The sequence below is a fragment of the Semicossyphus pulcher genome, unplaced genomic scaffold (assembly GCF_022749685.1).
Source record: "Semicossyphus pulcher isolate SPU_LCO1_2020_fin unplaced genomic scaffold, fSemPul1.0.p SCAF_10, whole genome shotgun sequence".
Taxonomy (NCBI): domain Eukaryota; kingdom Metazoa; phylum Chordata; class Actinopteri; order Labriformes; family Labridae; genus Semicossyphus; species Semicossyphus pulcher.
This window is the reverse complement of record NW_027211604.1, coordinates 23,536,648-23,555,955: the sequence shown is the minus strand read 5'-3', so window position 1 is coordinate 23,555,955 and position 19,308 is coordinate 23,536,648. Positions and strand designations below refer to the sequence as shown.

General features: G+C 40.7%; 1 protein-coding gene across 2 annotated transcripts in view; it reads left to right on the top strand.

The window, feature by feature from the left end:
• The window catches only part of LOC138598341 (cell adhesion molecule 1-like), a 436,964-nt gene that overhangs the window by 384,813 nt on the left and 32,843 nt on the right, over positions 1–19,308 (top strand). Inside the window, exons 9-10 of one of the 2 annotated variants that reach the window (XM_069670122.1) lie at positions 953–1,042; positions 15,270–15,302. The exons of the other annotated variant lie outside the window; for it this stretch is intronic. Of the exons in view, the coding sequence (XP_069526223.1) occupies positions 953–1,042; positions 15,270–15,302 (123 nt within the window). The remainder of the gene's footprint in view (positions 1–952; positions 1,043–15,269; positions 15,303–19,308) is intronic. 2 annotated transcript variants of the gene reach the window in all.

Here is a 19,308-nt window from a genome sequence, read left to right as displayed (position 1 = left end):
TCCTCACCTTCTTATAACACCTTATTTCATTAAGGTTAGACCAGCCTTCCTTCTTATCAACAGTCACAAATTACTCATTTTCTCAGCACCTTGTAATAACCTCAACAGGTTTTCCAGAGTGCTCCATGCAATCAGAGCAGCATGGGAGGCCTCTGAGCCGGCAGCGCCGTCAGAGGCTTCATATCAGCGTGGCCATGCCACTTCAACCAGGGAAATGTCACTTTTGATATCTCCCCGTGGTCATTGTCAGGGTGGGGAGTCGCACCCGGCTAATGAAGTAAAAAGGGAAAAGCTGTGGGAGGGAAAATGGTCTCTGGCTGAACTCTGTGTACTCAACAACCCTGCTTGATGCTGTTTAATTTTAATTTTCCTTTTTTTTTCTTCTTACACCTGCATATTATTCCCCTCCTTCTGTTTTTATGCTCTTTCATATATTGTGCCATCACATTCTGAGTTTTTGTTGCCAGTTTTCTCCAAACTTTGTTCTCCTCTCCTTGGAGATATTAAGAATGCACAGGCACGTTTGTTTGTCAAGACAGCTCACTGCATAACAATGACAGCATAAGTACAACAGCAGCATGTGTTACTCATTAGACATTTAATCACTTCTAACAACCGTGTGCTCAGCCGCATTGTCAGTATTTCATGTCACGGTGTGTAGGCTGTGAGTAGACATAAAAGAGGAGAGATCCCAACAAGATCTTTGATCAGCCCGGGCGGTGTGAGACCAGCTTGATGTGCTGCAGTGTCATCGCTGTGTGTACTGTATTTAACGCATTGACACAGCCAATCCATCAAACAGTCTACAGCAGAGCTTTAGCTCACACATTAAGATAGTGGTTATATATTAAAACAGATACCATCGTTTCACAGTGACTTTATTTATCTTCATGGCTTTTATACTCATTTGTTTCCCCCCTTGTGTTTGTCATGTATTTGTCCTCTCATCCAGATGCTCCCACCACTACCCCTATACCCACCACAGCCACCACCACCTCCACCACCATCACCACCACCATGTCCTACCCCGAAGGCAATCCAGGTACAGTATCACCCTCACACAACCTCTTTATATCTGTGTGTGTATGTGTTTATTTTCTTTATACCCCACACAGCTTTGAACCACTCCATATGTCCATCATCACGCAGCAGTGGAACATGCATATACTGTATGCATGCTCCTCTACCCATCAGTTAAAGCTCACCTCCAGTTTTCATGTCCTACAAGACGTATCAGGGACAACATCAGCAGTCATCTCCATGGCTGGGCCTGTCTGCTTTTAAACTGCAGTGTACCAAGGACAGGCTGAACAACACGTTTTCAGATTGGCAGGTTTGAGACGTCACAAACCTAAGGAGCCAATCCCGTTAGTGGATGGGGTGACACTATGCATATCATTATGTGCAACCTATGGCAACCACTTCGGCGATGCGCAAGCCAGCTGTAACCATCGTAATTTTTGCGAACTCGCTACTGACTACTAACATTAACGTTACTACTACTAATTACTACATTTTAAGCTAGCTAAGTTCCAACAAGTTGCCACTAAACGATGGCAGAGACGTGTTTTGATTTCGGCTGTAATTTTACAGAAGGAGATGCAGATTTGGCAATTTTTAATGAGGGAGAAGGAAGAGATGTCTTAGGAGGATTTTTAATAGGTAATTAAACGTATTTTGCAGGAAAAAACATATCAGACACAATTTATTATTTCAAGCAGAGCATTTTATATGTCTTAAAACACATGGTCTTTAAAGTCAACCAGTGTCTGTTATCATTTACTAATATGAAAAAGCTTTGGCAGTTAGTTTGAAATCTTTTTCATCATCTAACAGGTAAAAAGTAATGGCAAAATGTTTCCTTGTTGTAAATTTTCCAAAACATTTAAATCAAGTTGTAAAATGGCGGAATTCAAAATAATATGTGAACTTTATTCTGTGCTTGAGTTGTGATTATTGTGTCACGCAACATTCAGGAAGTGTACTCTTTCGCTTTCTTGGCTTGAGTGCAGCTAATTGGGGCCTATTACGACAAAAGTCCTGACTTACTGAGGGAGTAATGTGCTTTTTCTTTCTTTGAAAATTAACAGTAATTTTGTGAACCACTATGGACAATTTTAGATAAACATTTAATATCCACAAATTCACATTAAAGACACTACCGCTGGCTATCTGGGTGATATGGTGCCATAATGTAGAGCACATTGACCGCACCTGGTCCAGCTATAAATACAGATTTGACCTTGTGCTGTCTTTTAAAAACGTATCATATTTGCCTGTAATCTGTGACATTTTGAAGCCAGGCTAAAGGTTTCCCCTGGTTCCCCATCCTTACTGTATGCTAAGCTAGACTAACCACATCCTGACATCAGTGCCCATTCTAAAAGGGGCCATATCTTTTAAATGGATATTCTCATATTTTGCATGGATTTTTGGGTGTTTATTGTTCACAGTGAAAAAGTGAAAACTGCATAATTCTGTGTTTTTCCAGAATGACATGTTTAACAAGGTCGCCTCTGAAATGGGCTGTTCAGATCAGCTGCAGGTTTCTACGTAGAACCTTGCTTTCGCTGATATCGACAAATCGCCATTCACCGCCATTCACCTCAGGCTGCCTTCGTGCACTAGCTTGTAGTCAAGTCGTTGTCAAGATTTCAACTTACCGTTCTGATACATCCTGGTGATTCTGACTCGAACATAAAAGGCCGAAAAAAACGATCCTAGAGCAGCCATGTGTTCTACAACTTTGGAGCGACAGTGCAGTGCGGCTGCTCCCCCACTCCAAATACTGTCAGCCAATCGTGGCTAAGGTCGAACCTTTGAAAGGCAAAACGGCTTGTTTGTTTCAGGAGAAAGGAGAGGCCCCAAGAAATAATTACATTAAAATATATACACTTTATAAACTTTACCAACGTGATTCAAAAACACATTAGAATAATATGTCCCCTTTAACTCCCATTATGGTTTGAAACAAACAAATCAAAAGTGCCCTCTGAGTTACCCCTATGGTAGATAACAAATGACAAATACACCTACATGCAAAAAAAACATGCTTTTATGTTAATTTATTTTATTGTTTATTTTTGAAAAAACAGCCCCCAATTAAGAGTACTTGTCGTGACGTTAGCTGTCAGCTAATTTGCATCTGTAGGTAGACTTAAAACAACCACAGTAAAGGAAAGCAGCACTTAAAACAGCACGTTTACATAAAAGTCCATCATAAAAGTTTCACCTGGGGTGCTTTTCCTGCACGGAGAAAGTGTTAAGAGTGAATTAAACAACCTCTGCATACCTGTTAACTGTCAGTTCATAGTTCCCTGTGGGTTTATGTTACACAGGTTTAGTGCTTATACATAGTGAAACAATTTCATCGCAACCAGGATGTGTTAAGTTTCACCATAACTACTTTCTGCTTGTGTCCTGTTCCTCAGACATGAGGTTAATATGAATACTTTCATCTCACTCATGAATAAAGTATATTCCCAAACAGTTTAACTGCTACTTTAAGTTAACACCATTTTTGCAAAAATATTATCACAGTATAGATAAGTAATTTTAATAATAATAATAATAATACATTTTATTTATAGGCGCCTTTCAAAACACTCAAGGTCACCTTACAAGGCAGAGTTTAAAAAGAAAAACAACGCAACAATAAATAAACGAGACAAATTCACAGAGATTAAAATCATTATGTACAGACGTTTAATGCGACTAGATGGATAGGGATCAAACTGAATATGCAAGTTTAAAAAGATGCGTTTAGAGATGGATGTTCCTGGTGTCACTTAAAAACATTTCTAATCATGTGGAGGTGCAGCACAGACACTGTAAGGTTGCATCTTTGGCATTAATTTTGCATGTTTAAAACACAAAAGTTCCATAACATATTGGTTAACATTGAAACATGATTGTCACTGTAATGTAACCAATCACATTTATCACAGTCATGTAATATGATTTATTAGAGAAATCAACTGCACCAAGTGCTGTTCCCCCACAAGTTTCTCTGCTTTTCAGATGTGTGTGTGTACGGAGGTTGGGATTGCAATAGTAGGCCAAGGCTCAGCTTAGCTTCAGTTGCTTGGATGTCAATGCAACCTCTCCAAGCAACCTGGTGACGGTCGGCTGTTCATTCGCTGCTTTGTTCCCCAAATCCCTCCGCAGCGGGGTTTCACAGCAGGCCCGGCGCACAGAAACATGCTGTGGAAAAGATTTGGTTTTCTCCACCAAAGAGCACACAGTAAATACTTTCATGTAACCGTTGCATGCTGAGTGATATCACATGACGGGAGAAGCTGAAGCAAACAAAGTGCACAAAAAGGTGTAAAAGATGAAATATGGATGCTTGGTTCACTGTGATAATTTTATGTGTTTAATATTGGGAAGAGGGGAGCAGCGGGGACGAACAATAACTAAACATGAGCACTTCAAAATTAGGCCCCTTTTCAAATAAGCTAATTTTATCTGGCTCTTTCAGGAGCAGAACTGGGGGCTATTGTGAGTATAAATCTCCAAAGGGTGCAGAGAGAAAACATCACTTTATGCCCCGACTCAGAAATCAGCCTGAGCTCCAAATGCAATCAAAGCCTCTCTGACAGACCGCTCAATTGGAACAAATCTCACGAGGCTGGCAGAAATCACAGGCATTGTGCTTGATTATGCCATCTGATTGGATTAAAGAGAATACCTATCTATGCAGGCTGATTGATAGCTCCTTTGCCTCAGATCAAGGAGCCGGGAGCCCTCACAGGCCCGGGCTGATTATAGCTATCCCGGCTGATTCACACTCAGATCCCTGCTGATTATTTTTAATGCCCCTGCTGAGGATAATAGAGTTACTTTATAGGTAAATAATGGGACTAAACATGTACATTTTCTCAAGATTACTTGCACACAACTTGAATTAGACAATAAATCAAAGTAAGGCAATATTTGCTTGAAACTTTAAAGAAGAAATATCACATTTACAAGAAAAAGTTACCAAAAAAAATAAGCAATAAAACTTGTTAATGGGTTTTTGCTGTGGCAGCCTCATTTGGTCTGTCAAGTTCATTAGATTTAAATGTTTGTATGCTAATGATGGATTATTTAATGTATACTGTTTATAAAAAAGACTATGCTGTTGTTAAAATGTTGGTTTACTTTAAAAATATCCATTTGTTGCCTCTGTTCAAAAACCAGTTTAATTTAACCAGCGGTTGGTCTGCCAGAGACTCTTCGACGTGTGTGAAGAGGTGTACTGTTTTTCCTGATCTCTGCTAGCATTGTGACTCTGCTTATACACTCGCCGGCCACTTTATTAGGCACACCTGTCCTCGTTAACGCAAATATCTAATCAGCCAGGACGATCTTCTGAAGTTCAAACCGAGCTTTAGAATGGGGAAGAAAGGTGCAGCTGACAAATCTGCACCAAATTTGTGATGCTATATTGTCAATATGGACCTAAATCTCTGAGGAATGTTTCCAGCACTTTGTTGAATTTATGCCATGAAGATTTAAGGCAGTTATGAAGGCAAAAGGGGGTCCAGCCCGGTACTGGCAAGGTGTACCTAATAAAGTGGCCGGTGAGTGTACATCCATTTAGTAAACTGGGTTACTATGACCAAACAAATATAGAAAATACAACTGATGTATGTAACATACACAGTTCGGATCTCTGGGAAGTGAGGTTGAGTAAAGTCCGAAAACACACCTGCAATTACAGCTTTTCCCCATACGTGAGAATGAATAAGGACAAAAACAGAGCTCATCCAGGGTGTTACTTTATCTTTTAATTCCATAAAACAGTTTTATCAGTTAATTTCAATTATTTTTTATCTCTTTCTTTGCAAAACAAAGTTTAGTCAAAGCAAGTTCCCCAGAAATCCCTGCTCATTAAGCTTAATATCACAGAATCAGCAAGAATTATAGGGAATGTCTGACCCATCGACCGCATAAAAAGATGGATGACATAGCGCTAGCGCCCCCTGCTGACTGGCTAGAGTATAGGTCATAAAGCCCGCCTCCTCCATGTTAACAGATGGGACATGAGTCAAACTATAAAATTAAAATACACGCCCGATACATTTTTCTCAAACATGGTTTCTGTTATTATAGTTAGTTCTTATCATGCTGATTTATGTCCATGTGTTCATTTTTCTGACAAGTTTATTTTTAATTAGTTATTTGATGCTGTCAAAAGGATGATTGACAGCTCTGTTCACAAATCCGGCTCCTGCAGCCAATCAGTTCTGGATTAGCAGAGTGGAGGAGGAACGGTGAGAGTAGACGTCACTAACACAATCACTACAGTCATTGAAGTTTCAATACCTGTGAACATTAACCTCAGACCAACACAAAGAAGCTGTTCTGCTGTTAAACACGCTGACGTGCGGGATCCTTGCTCTTTTTTTTCGGTAATTTGAGTGTGTTTTGGTTGGTAACTCTGGCTTCAAATGACATCACCATCGCAAGATGGCAGCGCCTATCACAGCGGCTATTTTGGCATCAATTTTTTACAATGCGAGCAGATGGAGACCAATAGTCCATTTATATATACAGTCATTGGTCTGACCCACTACAACATCACTAAAATAACTATAACAGGGCCAGAAGCATTCAGTTTATGTTCCTATGCAATTACCGACAGGATTAATATCAACTTTCAAGTTGGTTACTGTCAGTTTTATCCTCAAATAAGTTGGTTTAGATATCTGCAGCATGTCTTATCTAAAAAGTTTTAATAAAAATAAATAGCTAGCACTAATAAGTGTTCATTCTTTACCTTGGAGAAAGTATCAGTTAGAAAATAATTTCAAGTCCAGTAGCTCTCAAACACATCTCATAGTCTCCATTAAAAACTGTCCTTCATGGCTGCACATAATAGACTCTGACTCCCTTTCAACCACCTCCGTGCTTCACGACGGAGAAAGATTAAAATAATTTAATAGAGGAAAACATCCAGAGAAAATGACATCCCCCCTAAAAGCTTTTACCAACATAAAGGAGAATTATAATCACTGACAAATATCTGCGGTTACTAGAAAATCACCGTACAGCATGTTGCCAAGTCGTTTCAGTCCCCGGTGAACAGGACGCGTGTTGAGATGTGTGGGCTCCACCTGACAAAGCAAACCTCACGTCTGCAGTGCCAATATTTTCAGGTTAGAACAACCCACTTACAGTTTCTGCCAGATGTCCTCTCTTTGCTTTCAACTGTCAGGGGCTTTCCATTATTACTGTGTGTATAGATTGAAGGCAGCACACTCGTATGGCCATAATACGCTCTGCCAGTTGATTTCATATACCCGCAGTTTGCCGCACAGATCAGAGCCCCACTGCCAAATGAATCTATCAAAGTGGGATTGAGGTTTTTTTTTTTTATCAGTTACCCATTAGGGGAACCGAATAGAGCACTTTAAAAAATCTATTAGAGCCCCAACACATGGCTCTTAAGTGCTTGGCAGGGTTTAGAAACTGACATGGGGAAATGATTAAATTTCTTTTATGACTGCTAAATAAATGTCTAAATAAAATCTCTTGATTCCCAGCTCTGACAATTAGGACATATAATTCCATCACTTCTTTATAATCCTCCAAACACCTTTCAGGAACTGAATGTTCTGCTTCTCCTTCTTTAGTGTCCTCTGTTTCTCTCCCCCGTGTACTCGGCTGTCCATAATCTTTTTTTTCCTGCCATTTCTATGTCAGTGTGGAAGAAAGATTTTCCCTGAAAAGCAACATTTTGTGCTGCACACTCTCCTCGGGGGCCGCAGTCTATTATCTTTTTAGTGGTAGTCAGGGCCAACAGGAGGTCTTTTGTGCTACACGAGCTGACCCCAAAAGTACAAATGCACTGCTGTTCTTTGCAGGGATTCAACATTCATCCTCCCACATATTCTGGCTCTCGCATCACCTCACCTCCACTCTCTCCCTCCTCATCAGCACAATATGAATAATCATTCCCTAATTCAACAAACACAGACAGAACAATGCCACTTAATCCCCGAATAAAGGAAAGAGATAATAAATGAGTATTGTACCTTGTGCTACTAAAACAATCAGGCGGCAGGCTAGCATTACTTTTAATTGATGAAACACCATAAACGGTGCTGACAACCAATTCATTTAACCCACACTGTAGACAGGATAACAAACCAGACAAAGGCAGGGAGAGAAGCAAATATCCATTACATTTGTCAGGGTCTTAAATTACATACTCACCATCTGATGAACTGACTGAAGAATTTGTTGGATTTAGACGTGCCTCCACCTCACAGTCGCCCGACTAACACATGCACACAGACAATAAGTGATAATGTTCCCACTTTGCTCAGTTTGTCCATCTTAAAGCCGGAGCAGCCGGCTATCACTAATGTGATTAAGGTCGATAGCAACACAATAACTGCCATCATGAGACGTACAGCCCTGAGAGAGCATCAATGATATTATAGCACTCAGCATCATGGGAAACACCAGTCTGGAGCCAAACACATCTTCTTAATGCGGAGGTTTATTCTGTTCTGGAGGTATTACTGCGCTCCACAATGACCAAAAGGAGATGAAACTCATAAAGAAAGGCCAGGAGGTAATCAGCTGGCTACACAATATCTGAGAAATACCAGCAATAAAGACAGATTTACAATTATTCAACCCAGTATTTACACATATACTTATATAAAGACTCAATCTCGGCTCCTTCACTGCATGAAGTGTGTTGAAATGTGTTCAAATAACTACTAAATTGCACAGATAAATCCTCTATTTGACACTTCTATTACCGTGTTAACAATATATAGTCATAAATGCACATCCTTAAGAAAGCAAAAAAGGCTACAAGATACAGAACACTCTAGATCTGATCAAATGTTATCTTCAAAGTCACTGATGAGGGTTAAAAAGTCTGTTACTCTGCAGGAAAGTTGGGGGTCAAATGAGGCCTTCTCAGACACAGAATAGAGCTAAATGCTAAGTTCTGCATGCTAACATGCTCGCAATTACAACATGACATATGTTTACCCACTAGCGTATTAGCATGCTAACATTGTTATTGGTTTTGTTGGTATTTGGCCAAAACAACTTGTTTAACTTGATGATGTTAGAGTGCAAAGTCATTAGGATCCATAGTTTATAGGATTCATCTCTGTAAAAAGCCTCATGTCAATCCATCTTAAAGTCATAGAGGCAATTCCTGAAAAAAACGAAATGTCTCGTGGTGGAACTAGAAGAAAACTCAGGAGTCTACAAAGTCAGTTGGATTCTTCCTTTAGGGAGATAGACCCAAGAACTCAATGGAAGACCATATAAAAAATGACAACCACGTTGCCACCATAGAAAGAGTCAGGGGATCGCCAACATCAAGAAAAGGCATGTCACTAAGAAACTAAAATGTTAAACTCATCATGGCACTATAGGGGAAAGTTCAAAGGTCCACCAAGAGCAGTTCAATTGTTCATCATCAACACCGTGTTCTCATCTGTCCAAACGAACCAGACTTTCCGTGTAAAGTCTGGACCAAAGCAGTCTGATGTGAAAGCACCCTAAATGTCAAAAACAAACAGATCAAATACTCCAGTTTTTTGTTTAAAGATTTAAGATTGAATCAAGAAAAAAACTGACGAATTGTCCAATAATTTTTGGGAAACATTTAACAAACTTGGAGCTTTGACGTCATATCTTGCATTGAAGAGCACATCTTGTTGGCGAATGAGTTGGTTCAGTGCCCAAAGACAAATGTTCAACAACTTCCAGCATACATATTTACTTGTGTATGCTGGTAGTACATCAGGACTTAGATATTGAAGTTTCGTCCAAGATTTGTTGTTTTTCTCAAACATTCAACAGCTCTTTCATGAAACGAATCTATTGTTGAAGAGAAAGTGATACCAGTTTCTCTATCAACAGAGCTCTGTGGGGGGTGGAAAGATTCTGGCAAATGTAGGAAATCACAAACTAAAGGCAGGGCAGAGAAGCCGGGTCAGAGATCCAACAAAAAAAGTAATCTAGCTGCCAGCAGGGGCTCTAGGCAGCCCGTTGGCATTTCCAGTACCACGGGGTTCCTCGTAATGTATTTCTGCCAATATAATTATGATTGGCATGCAGTTATCTCTGCATGTTGAGCTGGATGTCACGTCACAGTGAGTCACCAAAGGGCTCATGGGAAGCGTGGCGACCAGTCATGGAGCCAATGTGTCCTCATCCTGTCTGTGAATGTCAGCGAGGACACTGCCGATGTTGCAGCTGACCTGTGAAGCTTCAGATGGCGGATGAGGAGGAGGCTGCTCAAAAATGGACAGGCAATCACTCAGCGGCAGACATATTGAATGGTCCCGCAGGGCTGCCACCCACAGTGTAATGAGGGTTAGCAGGCCATGCTGCCTTTCAGCTGACAGAGGCCTGCAGGGACAGAGGCTTCATTGTGGGTTTTGATGCCATAGAACACAAGTGCATTACCAGCATCAAGTGGTGTCAGAGATGTAACAAAAAGAGGTCCTGTTATGATTCATAGATCATGGATGAGGTCGTTGGATTGTTCCACTGAAATGTTGAATCCTATGAAAATACAAAGTCAGTTATATTCCCATTTTTCAACGGCCTTTTATGATCGGCACTTTTGTCCCTGCTTCTGTGGACTTCTGAAGCATCATGAATCATGGCACAAATATATTTACCATGGAACTGTTTTAATGGGGAAAGCCTTTCGATTTTTAAGATCCATCCATCCATTATCCATGCCGCTTATGATCTTTCACACTCACAGTCACAACTACGGGCAATTTAGAATCACCAGTTAACCTAACCTTAGTCTTTGGACTGTGGGAGGAAGCCGGAGTACCTCCACACAGAAAGGCCTCCTAAGTCCGAACCTGGATTTGAACCAGGAACCTTCTAGCTGTGAGGCGACAGCGCTAACCACAGTTTTGTAACATTTTGTTGACCAATCAAATTATGTTTTGTACATGTGTGAGTTAAGCCCTATTAATTAAGCCAGATTCACTTGTGGTACTGATGTACTGCAAGTTTTAATCATAATCTATTACTCTTTTGAAAATAACTTATTTTGTTTGGCTGAAGGTCACATTAATGCAGACATGTGTTTACTCGGGCTGAGAACTAGTACTAAAAAGGCTGCAATTAACTTGTAGTCAAGAATCCTCTTGATCCTGTTGGATGTCAGCCAACCTAATAAACCACTGTATCGCACCTTACTGTTAATGTGCCAACTTGCTTCCTGTTTATGGCAGTAAAACCAGAGCAGGTAAATATGTATGCCTCAGACATGACTAACATCTCTCCATTACCATGGAGAGCAAAGTCATTCTACTGATCTTACAGATTGATCTTTGTATCTCACTGAAACAAACTGATCTTCCTGTGGTGGGATCCTGTAAGAAGATTAAAAAGCATGGCTGTTATACACTTTTTTAAAGGATTTTCGTCCCTGGAAAAAGCCACTGTCAGTCAAAGCTGGTGTTCCCTGTAATCGATAGAAGCAATAATATTTGAAATTGGCGCCATAGCTGTGGAGAAAGTTGTACAAACAGCACGTGGTTTCGCCCATTCTACATTCCTACAACACCCAGCATGCACTGCGCCCCTCCCTCTGAAAGGAACGGCCCAGCGAGAGACGCTGAAGTGAAACACTACCGTTTTCTTGTCAGGGACATTGATCGCTGCAGGCGACGGCTCAGAGTGGAACAGAATCCGAAATGCAACAAGAATATACTGGTGGATCGGCTAAAAAATCTTCGGGTCTGCAGTCTACATTTCAAACCGGACGATTCTGAACAAGACATGACATCGGAGGCGGGCGTCCTGGATTGAGAGAGTGTAGTTTAGCAAGCTCCTTGGCCTCCGCCAGATGGCGTGTTTTTCCAGGGTCCATTGTGGAAGTGGATAGCATCTTCCAAAGGCACAGAGTAAAAATGCATTTTTTTTCTACCATAATGGCATTAGCTCCCCATAATAGCATGATAGGACTGAGGTTGAAAATCGGCGAACTGGCCCTTTAATTCATCCTCTGAACTGGACCTGCTCCTGGGTTGATTAACCTTGAGGCAGAGGTTACTAAGTTGTTCTACCGTCTTTAAAATGAGCTAGCTGTGTGACACCATGAAGCCTGGGTTAAGGCTGATTTAAATGGTTAAGTTGCTCGTCTCACTTTGAGCTTGAAGAACTTGTTAAATGTTCAAACTAAAATGAAACTAAACCACAGTAACAAAAAAGGAATTCTGCCCGTCATGCTGAGCCTCTAACAGCACTTAGCTGCACTTTTACCAAATATGCTAATATCTGGCAGGTGGAATTATTTACTACTGATGTGTCTACTGACCTTGTAGAGGAATGGATCCTCGGAGGCCTCAGCAGTTCTGAAATGGACTTGATGCAATCTCACCTTGCGAGATCGTTCTCCGCACCCTGAGCCTCTGGCGGCAGAGCTGAGGTTTGGCATTGGCCTACTGCACCTCGAACAATTACACTTTGTGCTGAACACCAATCTTTCTCTTACTCAAACATCTGTCAGTGTCTGGGTAGCTTACAGGCACTGTCTCATGTCTGTGCTAAGACTGAAGGCCGCAGAAAAGGAGGCTCACTTATCTATGTAGGGTTCTAAAATAACATCAGCGCTGATAGAACCGTCTTAGACAAACATCATCTGTTTTTGTTTGTTTTCTTGCCCATATTTGACCAAATATTGTCGTTTTTAAAATGAATTTCAGCACTTTTACTTAAAGGCTGACACTTTGATACAGAGAGGCCTTGATAAACACTTAGAAAGACATATTTTCAGACGAGCCCCGTTTGTCTGTGGGTAAGCATCTCCCTCAGAAGTGTTTTTAAAAAGCATATGTTTCCTCCAGCACAGCATTTCATTCTCAGCGAGGTGCGATCCCTGCTTCTTTCCCCCTCAGTTATAACACACTGGAGTGCTCTAGTCTGCTGTGTCATTTCTAAGTGCTACACTACATCATAGCTACACCTAGTCTGGCTGTGATTTATCTCTGTTTTGTACATTGGTTAGATCTGATATAAAATCGACTTTATCAAAGCTGTGAGCCTCACTGGTCGCTTTGCAGCAAGCTGATGGGTCTCAAACAGAACCAGGGCTGGAATGCATGCTATTTGAGCAAACTGCTTCAGTCATTGCATGATAATCAATGTGAAACTATGCTTTGAAACTTACATAACAACATACAATATCTGAATTAACAGCAAACACAAGATACATTTCTATTTAATTTTTCAAAAATAACGGCTTCAAAATGTCCAAAACACTTCATAAACTGAAATTGTTGCCGTCTTAACTTTCCTCTTACCAGCTGACAAAATGGTAAAAGCAGTTTGAAGATACAGGGCAGCATCACATATGCAACATCTTCAGAGACATGAAGGTTTTTAGATGTAGCAGAGGCAAGATTCAAACCAAGTGCTTGTCAGACCTCATCAAACAGCGTGTGAAACCCCTTTCAGACAAGAGAGTCAATGGGGTTCTCTGTCCGACAGCTTTTGTAATTTTCTGAAACACGCGATGCAACAATCATGTCCACTTTTCCAAAACACTCACACGTCTGCTGGACAACAGCGCACGGGCATTTCTGACAGCCACCGCAGAGGACATGAGGGGTTTCTGGTACTGCAGGTCTGCAATGTAAAGAATCCACCCTGAGGAAAGGCAGCTAGAATAAGGCTGAATCCCACTTCCACCCTCTTGGCCCTACCCCTAAATTAGGAGTGCCCTTGACTGGGTGGTGCCCCTTCAGAATGGAGTAGGAGTTAAAATCTTTGACTCATTATGTCATATTTTTTAAACTTTATACATGCTTGTTAAAATGACCGAATTACATAAGCTTTGCATCAACGTAAAACAAAGATATTCAACCCATTTATACATTTTTTCATCATTTGTGCATCATATTTGTGAAGATTTGGGCTTGTTTTCCTGCACCTGTTGATATGTTACTGTGCCAGAGTTACTGGGCCGCTTTACACCTATGTTCCACAGGATCCGTGTTGGCGCGTTCTGTGTGCGCCCACTCTAGTCGATGCTCGTGTTTCCACAGCGTGCGCCGCGTACCGCCTCCAACGCGATCCAGAAGCGTCTCTCCGCTCTGCTCCCATAAAAATACGCGCCGAGTCTATTCTTGACAGAGGCAGCTTCAAGCATGCATCAAGCTGCACAGAGCAGAACGTTCCAAACAGGAAGTCAGACACGAAAACAGCATAGAGCATTTCGACATTTCAAAATAAAAGACCATGTACAGACCCGTTTTTATGTCCTATCACCATATCAACATCACGTTAAAACCAATCAATCAATCGGTCAGAGGGTCCCAGAGGTTATTATATGCTTTGGATGACGAGAAGTTTATCTTGGAGGCACAAAAATCACGGAATGATATGCAAATGAGCAGAAATAACCTTGCATGATTTTGCAATTCCTATGCGATAATGTAGTTCTCCCACAATCTTGTGATCTCGCGAATCCAGCTGCTTGGGCCAGCGCCCTGCTGCGCTGTGGTCCAGAAATGCCTCCTGTGGGGTAGGGCGCGCGTTGTCTGACAAACCAGAACCGTGGCGCACAAGGAACGCGGCGGACACGGATCTTGTGGAATATAGGCGTTAGAGTGTAAGTTGACCCCATCCTCTCCATCCTAAAAAGAACTTGGGCACTCCAAAGGAGTGGTAGAGAACTGGGATGCAGCTAAAGTAAACTTGAAATATAAACACGGTGATTCTTCAGTCATAATTAAAGTAAAGGATAAAGCATGTTAGTGAATATCTCATCCATACAAAGCCAACAAAGCACTGTTACTAAAGTTCTCTTGAGTCATTGCCATACAAAACATTCCCGTTATAAACAGATTCAAGTGGTTTCCAAGTCATCCACTGCTACATCAGGACAGCTGCACACTTATTTCCTCCTGACATTCTGTCTTTTTTTGCCGACTGCACACCACAAGAGTCTCTATCATATCTAGTCAAACAGTAGCCACACTCCCCTCTGAGTGGACCGTCCAGTGTGTGCAGTGGAAAGTGTATTTGTGTGTGTGTAAGCTTATGTTTATCTCTGCACTGCCTTTAGTTCCTTTTGATTTCCCTTAAGCCTTATGTCTTTTGTCATGTTCTGGTCTTCTGAATGCTTGCTTATGGGTGTCATTTGTTTTCTCCCCTCCTTGCCCCGCTCCCTCCCTCCCTGCCTCCTCCCCCATTTCTCCTTTATTTGCATGCTGTTCCTCCTGTTCCACACCTCCCTCCTCAACTGCCATGTCCTCTCCCTGTGTGCTCAGACACTGCGCCCAGCACTGAACCTGCAGCTCATGGTTGGTATCTTTACTTTCCTCTTAAGTCTCTTTTTTTTTTTTAAACTTGTATCCTGTCTCTGCAGCATGCCGATGTTTGCACAGTCGACATCATTGTGCCAGGCTGCTCGGTCGCAAAATGTCAGCTGTTTGCCTGCTTTCAGATATTGATTGATGTTTTGACCTGTATTTCAGGGCCACAGAACACCTGCCCAGTAAAAGTTGGTCTACATTACTTTTGTAATATATGTAGATGTTTATATCATTAAGTGTCACTGCACAGAGCCTTATGAAATGGTTAACCAATTATATTGCTTCCCTGAAGGTGCCACAGAGGAATAAAACCCACTCTGAGGCCAGACTGATTATATCAACAGCATGAGATGATTTTTTGTGGAGGCTAAAATAGACCTCATTTACTCGTTCCCATTAATTTGAATGAAATTGATACGCATCATTTTCTCATTTTGGCTAACTTGCCTCTCTTTTTTTTATGACTTCAGTTTCCTTAATTGTGCGGACAAATTCATAAACTTGTGGTTACAAACTTTCTATTTAGCATTGCAACTGAACAATAGAATTCCTCTTTCGTGGTCATTTTCATTTGCAAATAAGCATCCTGTAAAGTTTCAAACAGGAAGACAAGACAAGCTCTCTCATCAAATGACCAAGAGGAACATAATCGTTCTGGCACCTATCCACCATATTCACACAGCAGCTATTTTCCTCTGACGTCACTCTAAGGGTGAGAAGCTCAAATGTTATGATGTTGTAGTGCTGTATTCTAGGTTTGCCAATGACCAAAATGTAGACAATCTAACAATACTTCACTCAGTGCATTACGAGTGATAAGCAACTGAAACTCCATGGGGAAAACAGGCCATATTTAAAGGACATATTCAGTAACTCCTAAGCTAAAATTAGCATTTAAACAAATCCTAGCTAAAGTTACACTTTGATAGTGTTGCTAAATAGGATAGGACAGGCATAAAACATATTGATAATTCATTAGCTACCAACAAATAAGTCACATCAGCTAATGTTAGCATTCAACCAATGCCTTGCTAGCATTACAGTTTGCTAGCTAACATTATCGTTAGCCACCACTTTATGCCACCTATTGTGTAATTCAACACCATCAAATGGTAGTTTTAGCCCAAAATTGGTTGAAAGCCAATGTTTGCTGTAGTCTTACGATAGCTATTGAGTTACAAATTACGTAAAAGTCGCATCGGAATATAAGATGCAGTCTGTTTTGGGGTTATCCCAGAGGGAAAAAGGTTACAGTAATGTTGATTGTTGTGAGGGTAGCAGCTGTACCGGTTGTCGCATGTCCATGACGAAGCGTTAGCTAGCTTATAGCCCCATCGTCTGGGTAAAATACTGTAACACAATGAAATACCACTCTCATTTTATACTGATATATTGGTCACACTGGATAGGACGCACTCCACTTCTTAGATGAACATTTTTTTTAATTAAAAATGTGTCTTATACATTGGATTTTAGGGTATGTAGTTTTACCTTCAAATTAGGGCCAATGTCTATTCACTATTCATTGTCTCTAAAGTTGCTGATCAATAGTGAAGCTAGCAATAATAGCATTTTTTTTTTTAATTCCCAACTTTTGTGCTATTTGCAAAGCTGGGAAAGAGCAGTACAACATTAAAACAGCATTTGGGCTTCCCACAAAGAGCATGACGTAAGAGTAAAATGCTCGCCGTGCAAATAGGGCCTCAAAGGGGATAGCACCCAAGGGCAAAAACCTTGCCATTTTTCTGCGCTTGTTGAGGTGTAAAGTGTTCTCAAATCAAAACCAAAATTAGCTGCCTCATCTTTTTTAAATGTTTTCAATATTTACACGACAATTTTTTACATCATAATGTGAAAATGTGAAGATAAACGCTCACAGGGATGTACCTACAGAGAATTATCACGCTGCAGCTCCTCTCAGATTCACAGAGCTTCACAGCAAGTTTCAGCTCATTGATTAGGAGTATGGACCGCTGCTTTACACTTTGGTTCACTCTCAACTCTCTTGATGTCGTTTTCAGCCGCAGCAGGCAGCTTGATTTTAGTGTAAAAACCTTAAAAAACGACCGCATGTACAAATAAACACTCTAAGCTTGACCAAAATGGATCATAAAGCAGCTGCTAAGAGTCACGTATTTCCTTCAGGAGTTGTTTAAGACCAAAAGAAGAGATGGAACATTCAACATGTGACAAGGAAAATGGCTCTTATCTGTGTCATTATGTTTATCCTATTATCTTTTCAGTTTACAAATCTTTTAACACTGTGATAACCATAGACTGTATAAAAGATTGACATGACAGCTCCCTAAAAGTGAAGCAAAACCCTCTCTATCGCCCCCTGCTGACTGGCTGCAGTATAGCTCGTAAAGCCCGCCTCCTCCATGTTAACAGATGGGACATGAGTCAAACTATAAAACCAATATACATGTTAAATACATTTTTCTCAAACATGGTTTCTGTCATTATAGTTAGTTCTCATCATGCTGATTTATGTCCAAGTGTTCATTTTTCTGACAAGTTTAGTTTTAAAGAGTCATGGTGCTATAAAAAGGGGGTATAATGCCATGATTGACAGCTCTGTTGTCAAATACGGCTCCTGTCAGGTTCTGTTCTTGAGTAGCAGAGTAGGGGAGGAACCGTGGAGGAGATGTAACTAACACTAACACCACAGTCATTGAACTTTCCATAACCGTAAATATCTGCTTCAGACCAACACAAGAAGCTGATCAGCTGTTAAATACGCTGACGTGTGGGATCTTTACAGTTTTTTTTAGTTAGTTAAATGTGTGTTTTGGTTAGCGGAAGGGGCGGGACATCTTTGGCGGCTCCACCCGCTAATCTCTACTGCACAGTTTCTGGCTCCAAGTAACGTCACCAGCGCAAGATGGCAGCGCCTGCCTTGGGGCTATTTGTGGCTTTGAATAAGTACAATTAGAGGTGGTGAAAGAGTCTATAGCCCATATTCAGAATTAACAGTTTTAGAAAAGGGCCTGAATGACCAATCAGAGTTGAGTATTCATCAAAGGCATGTAATTATTCAGTTTAAAAAGTGATCATATGTAAATGTTGTGTTCACAAGTTGTGTCTGCTGCCCCCATGTGGCCAAAATAAAACAGGTTTTGCAGGTTTAATGAAATTGTTAGGTCAAAATGCTAAACAGGTTTTCATTCTGTCACGTTTGATTCTGTTTACATCCTCTGTTAACATCCATCCTGTTTCATTATTGAGTGTTCCCTGCCAGTCTAAATGCCAACTAAAACTAATAACTCCATTCTTATGAATCCTTTTGATTTGTTTTTCAAAGAAGTTGAATATTCAGCGTGTTTCCCTCCTCATGAAATATTTGTAGAGGGCAGAAGAACACGAGCTAACACCAGATGAATGGATTTTCATGGTGGATTGATGGAGATGGGATTTTATTAATATGCATACACGATGTGGTGAATGAACATTAGTGGAGGAGTCAGGTGTTTTATTGAATATTTAAATAAAGTTAACACTCATTTATTCTGAAAGGCTTATGCTGATGTAAAATTCAGCTTTTCAGTGGAAATATTAAACATGTTTTTCTTTTCGTACCCGTCAACAACCATGATGTAACCACTGAGGTACCTTAAAAAGTAATGCATTGGTCATATTTCCGACATCAAACTTGGCTTACTCATTTTCCTTGAAGGTTAAATCTGCTTTGTTCTGAAAATAGCTCCGTGCCATTTCCCCTGCAGGAAATAAATCCATAAATCCATCCCCTTTGTGGAGGTTACCAACAATAATCGTACCAGAATATGATGTTGATGGGACGCCATTTCCTACAAATGTTATCAAGGTCAACATTTAAACATAAATTTATTCCAAATAAATGAAAAGTGACAGTCCCCTTAATACAAGCGTCTTCATTTTAACAGCCCAGAGGTGCAAACCCATTTTGAACTGATATCTCTTTAGAAAATGAGATATATCACACATGAGATTGTCTGCTCACCGGCTCTCCCTC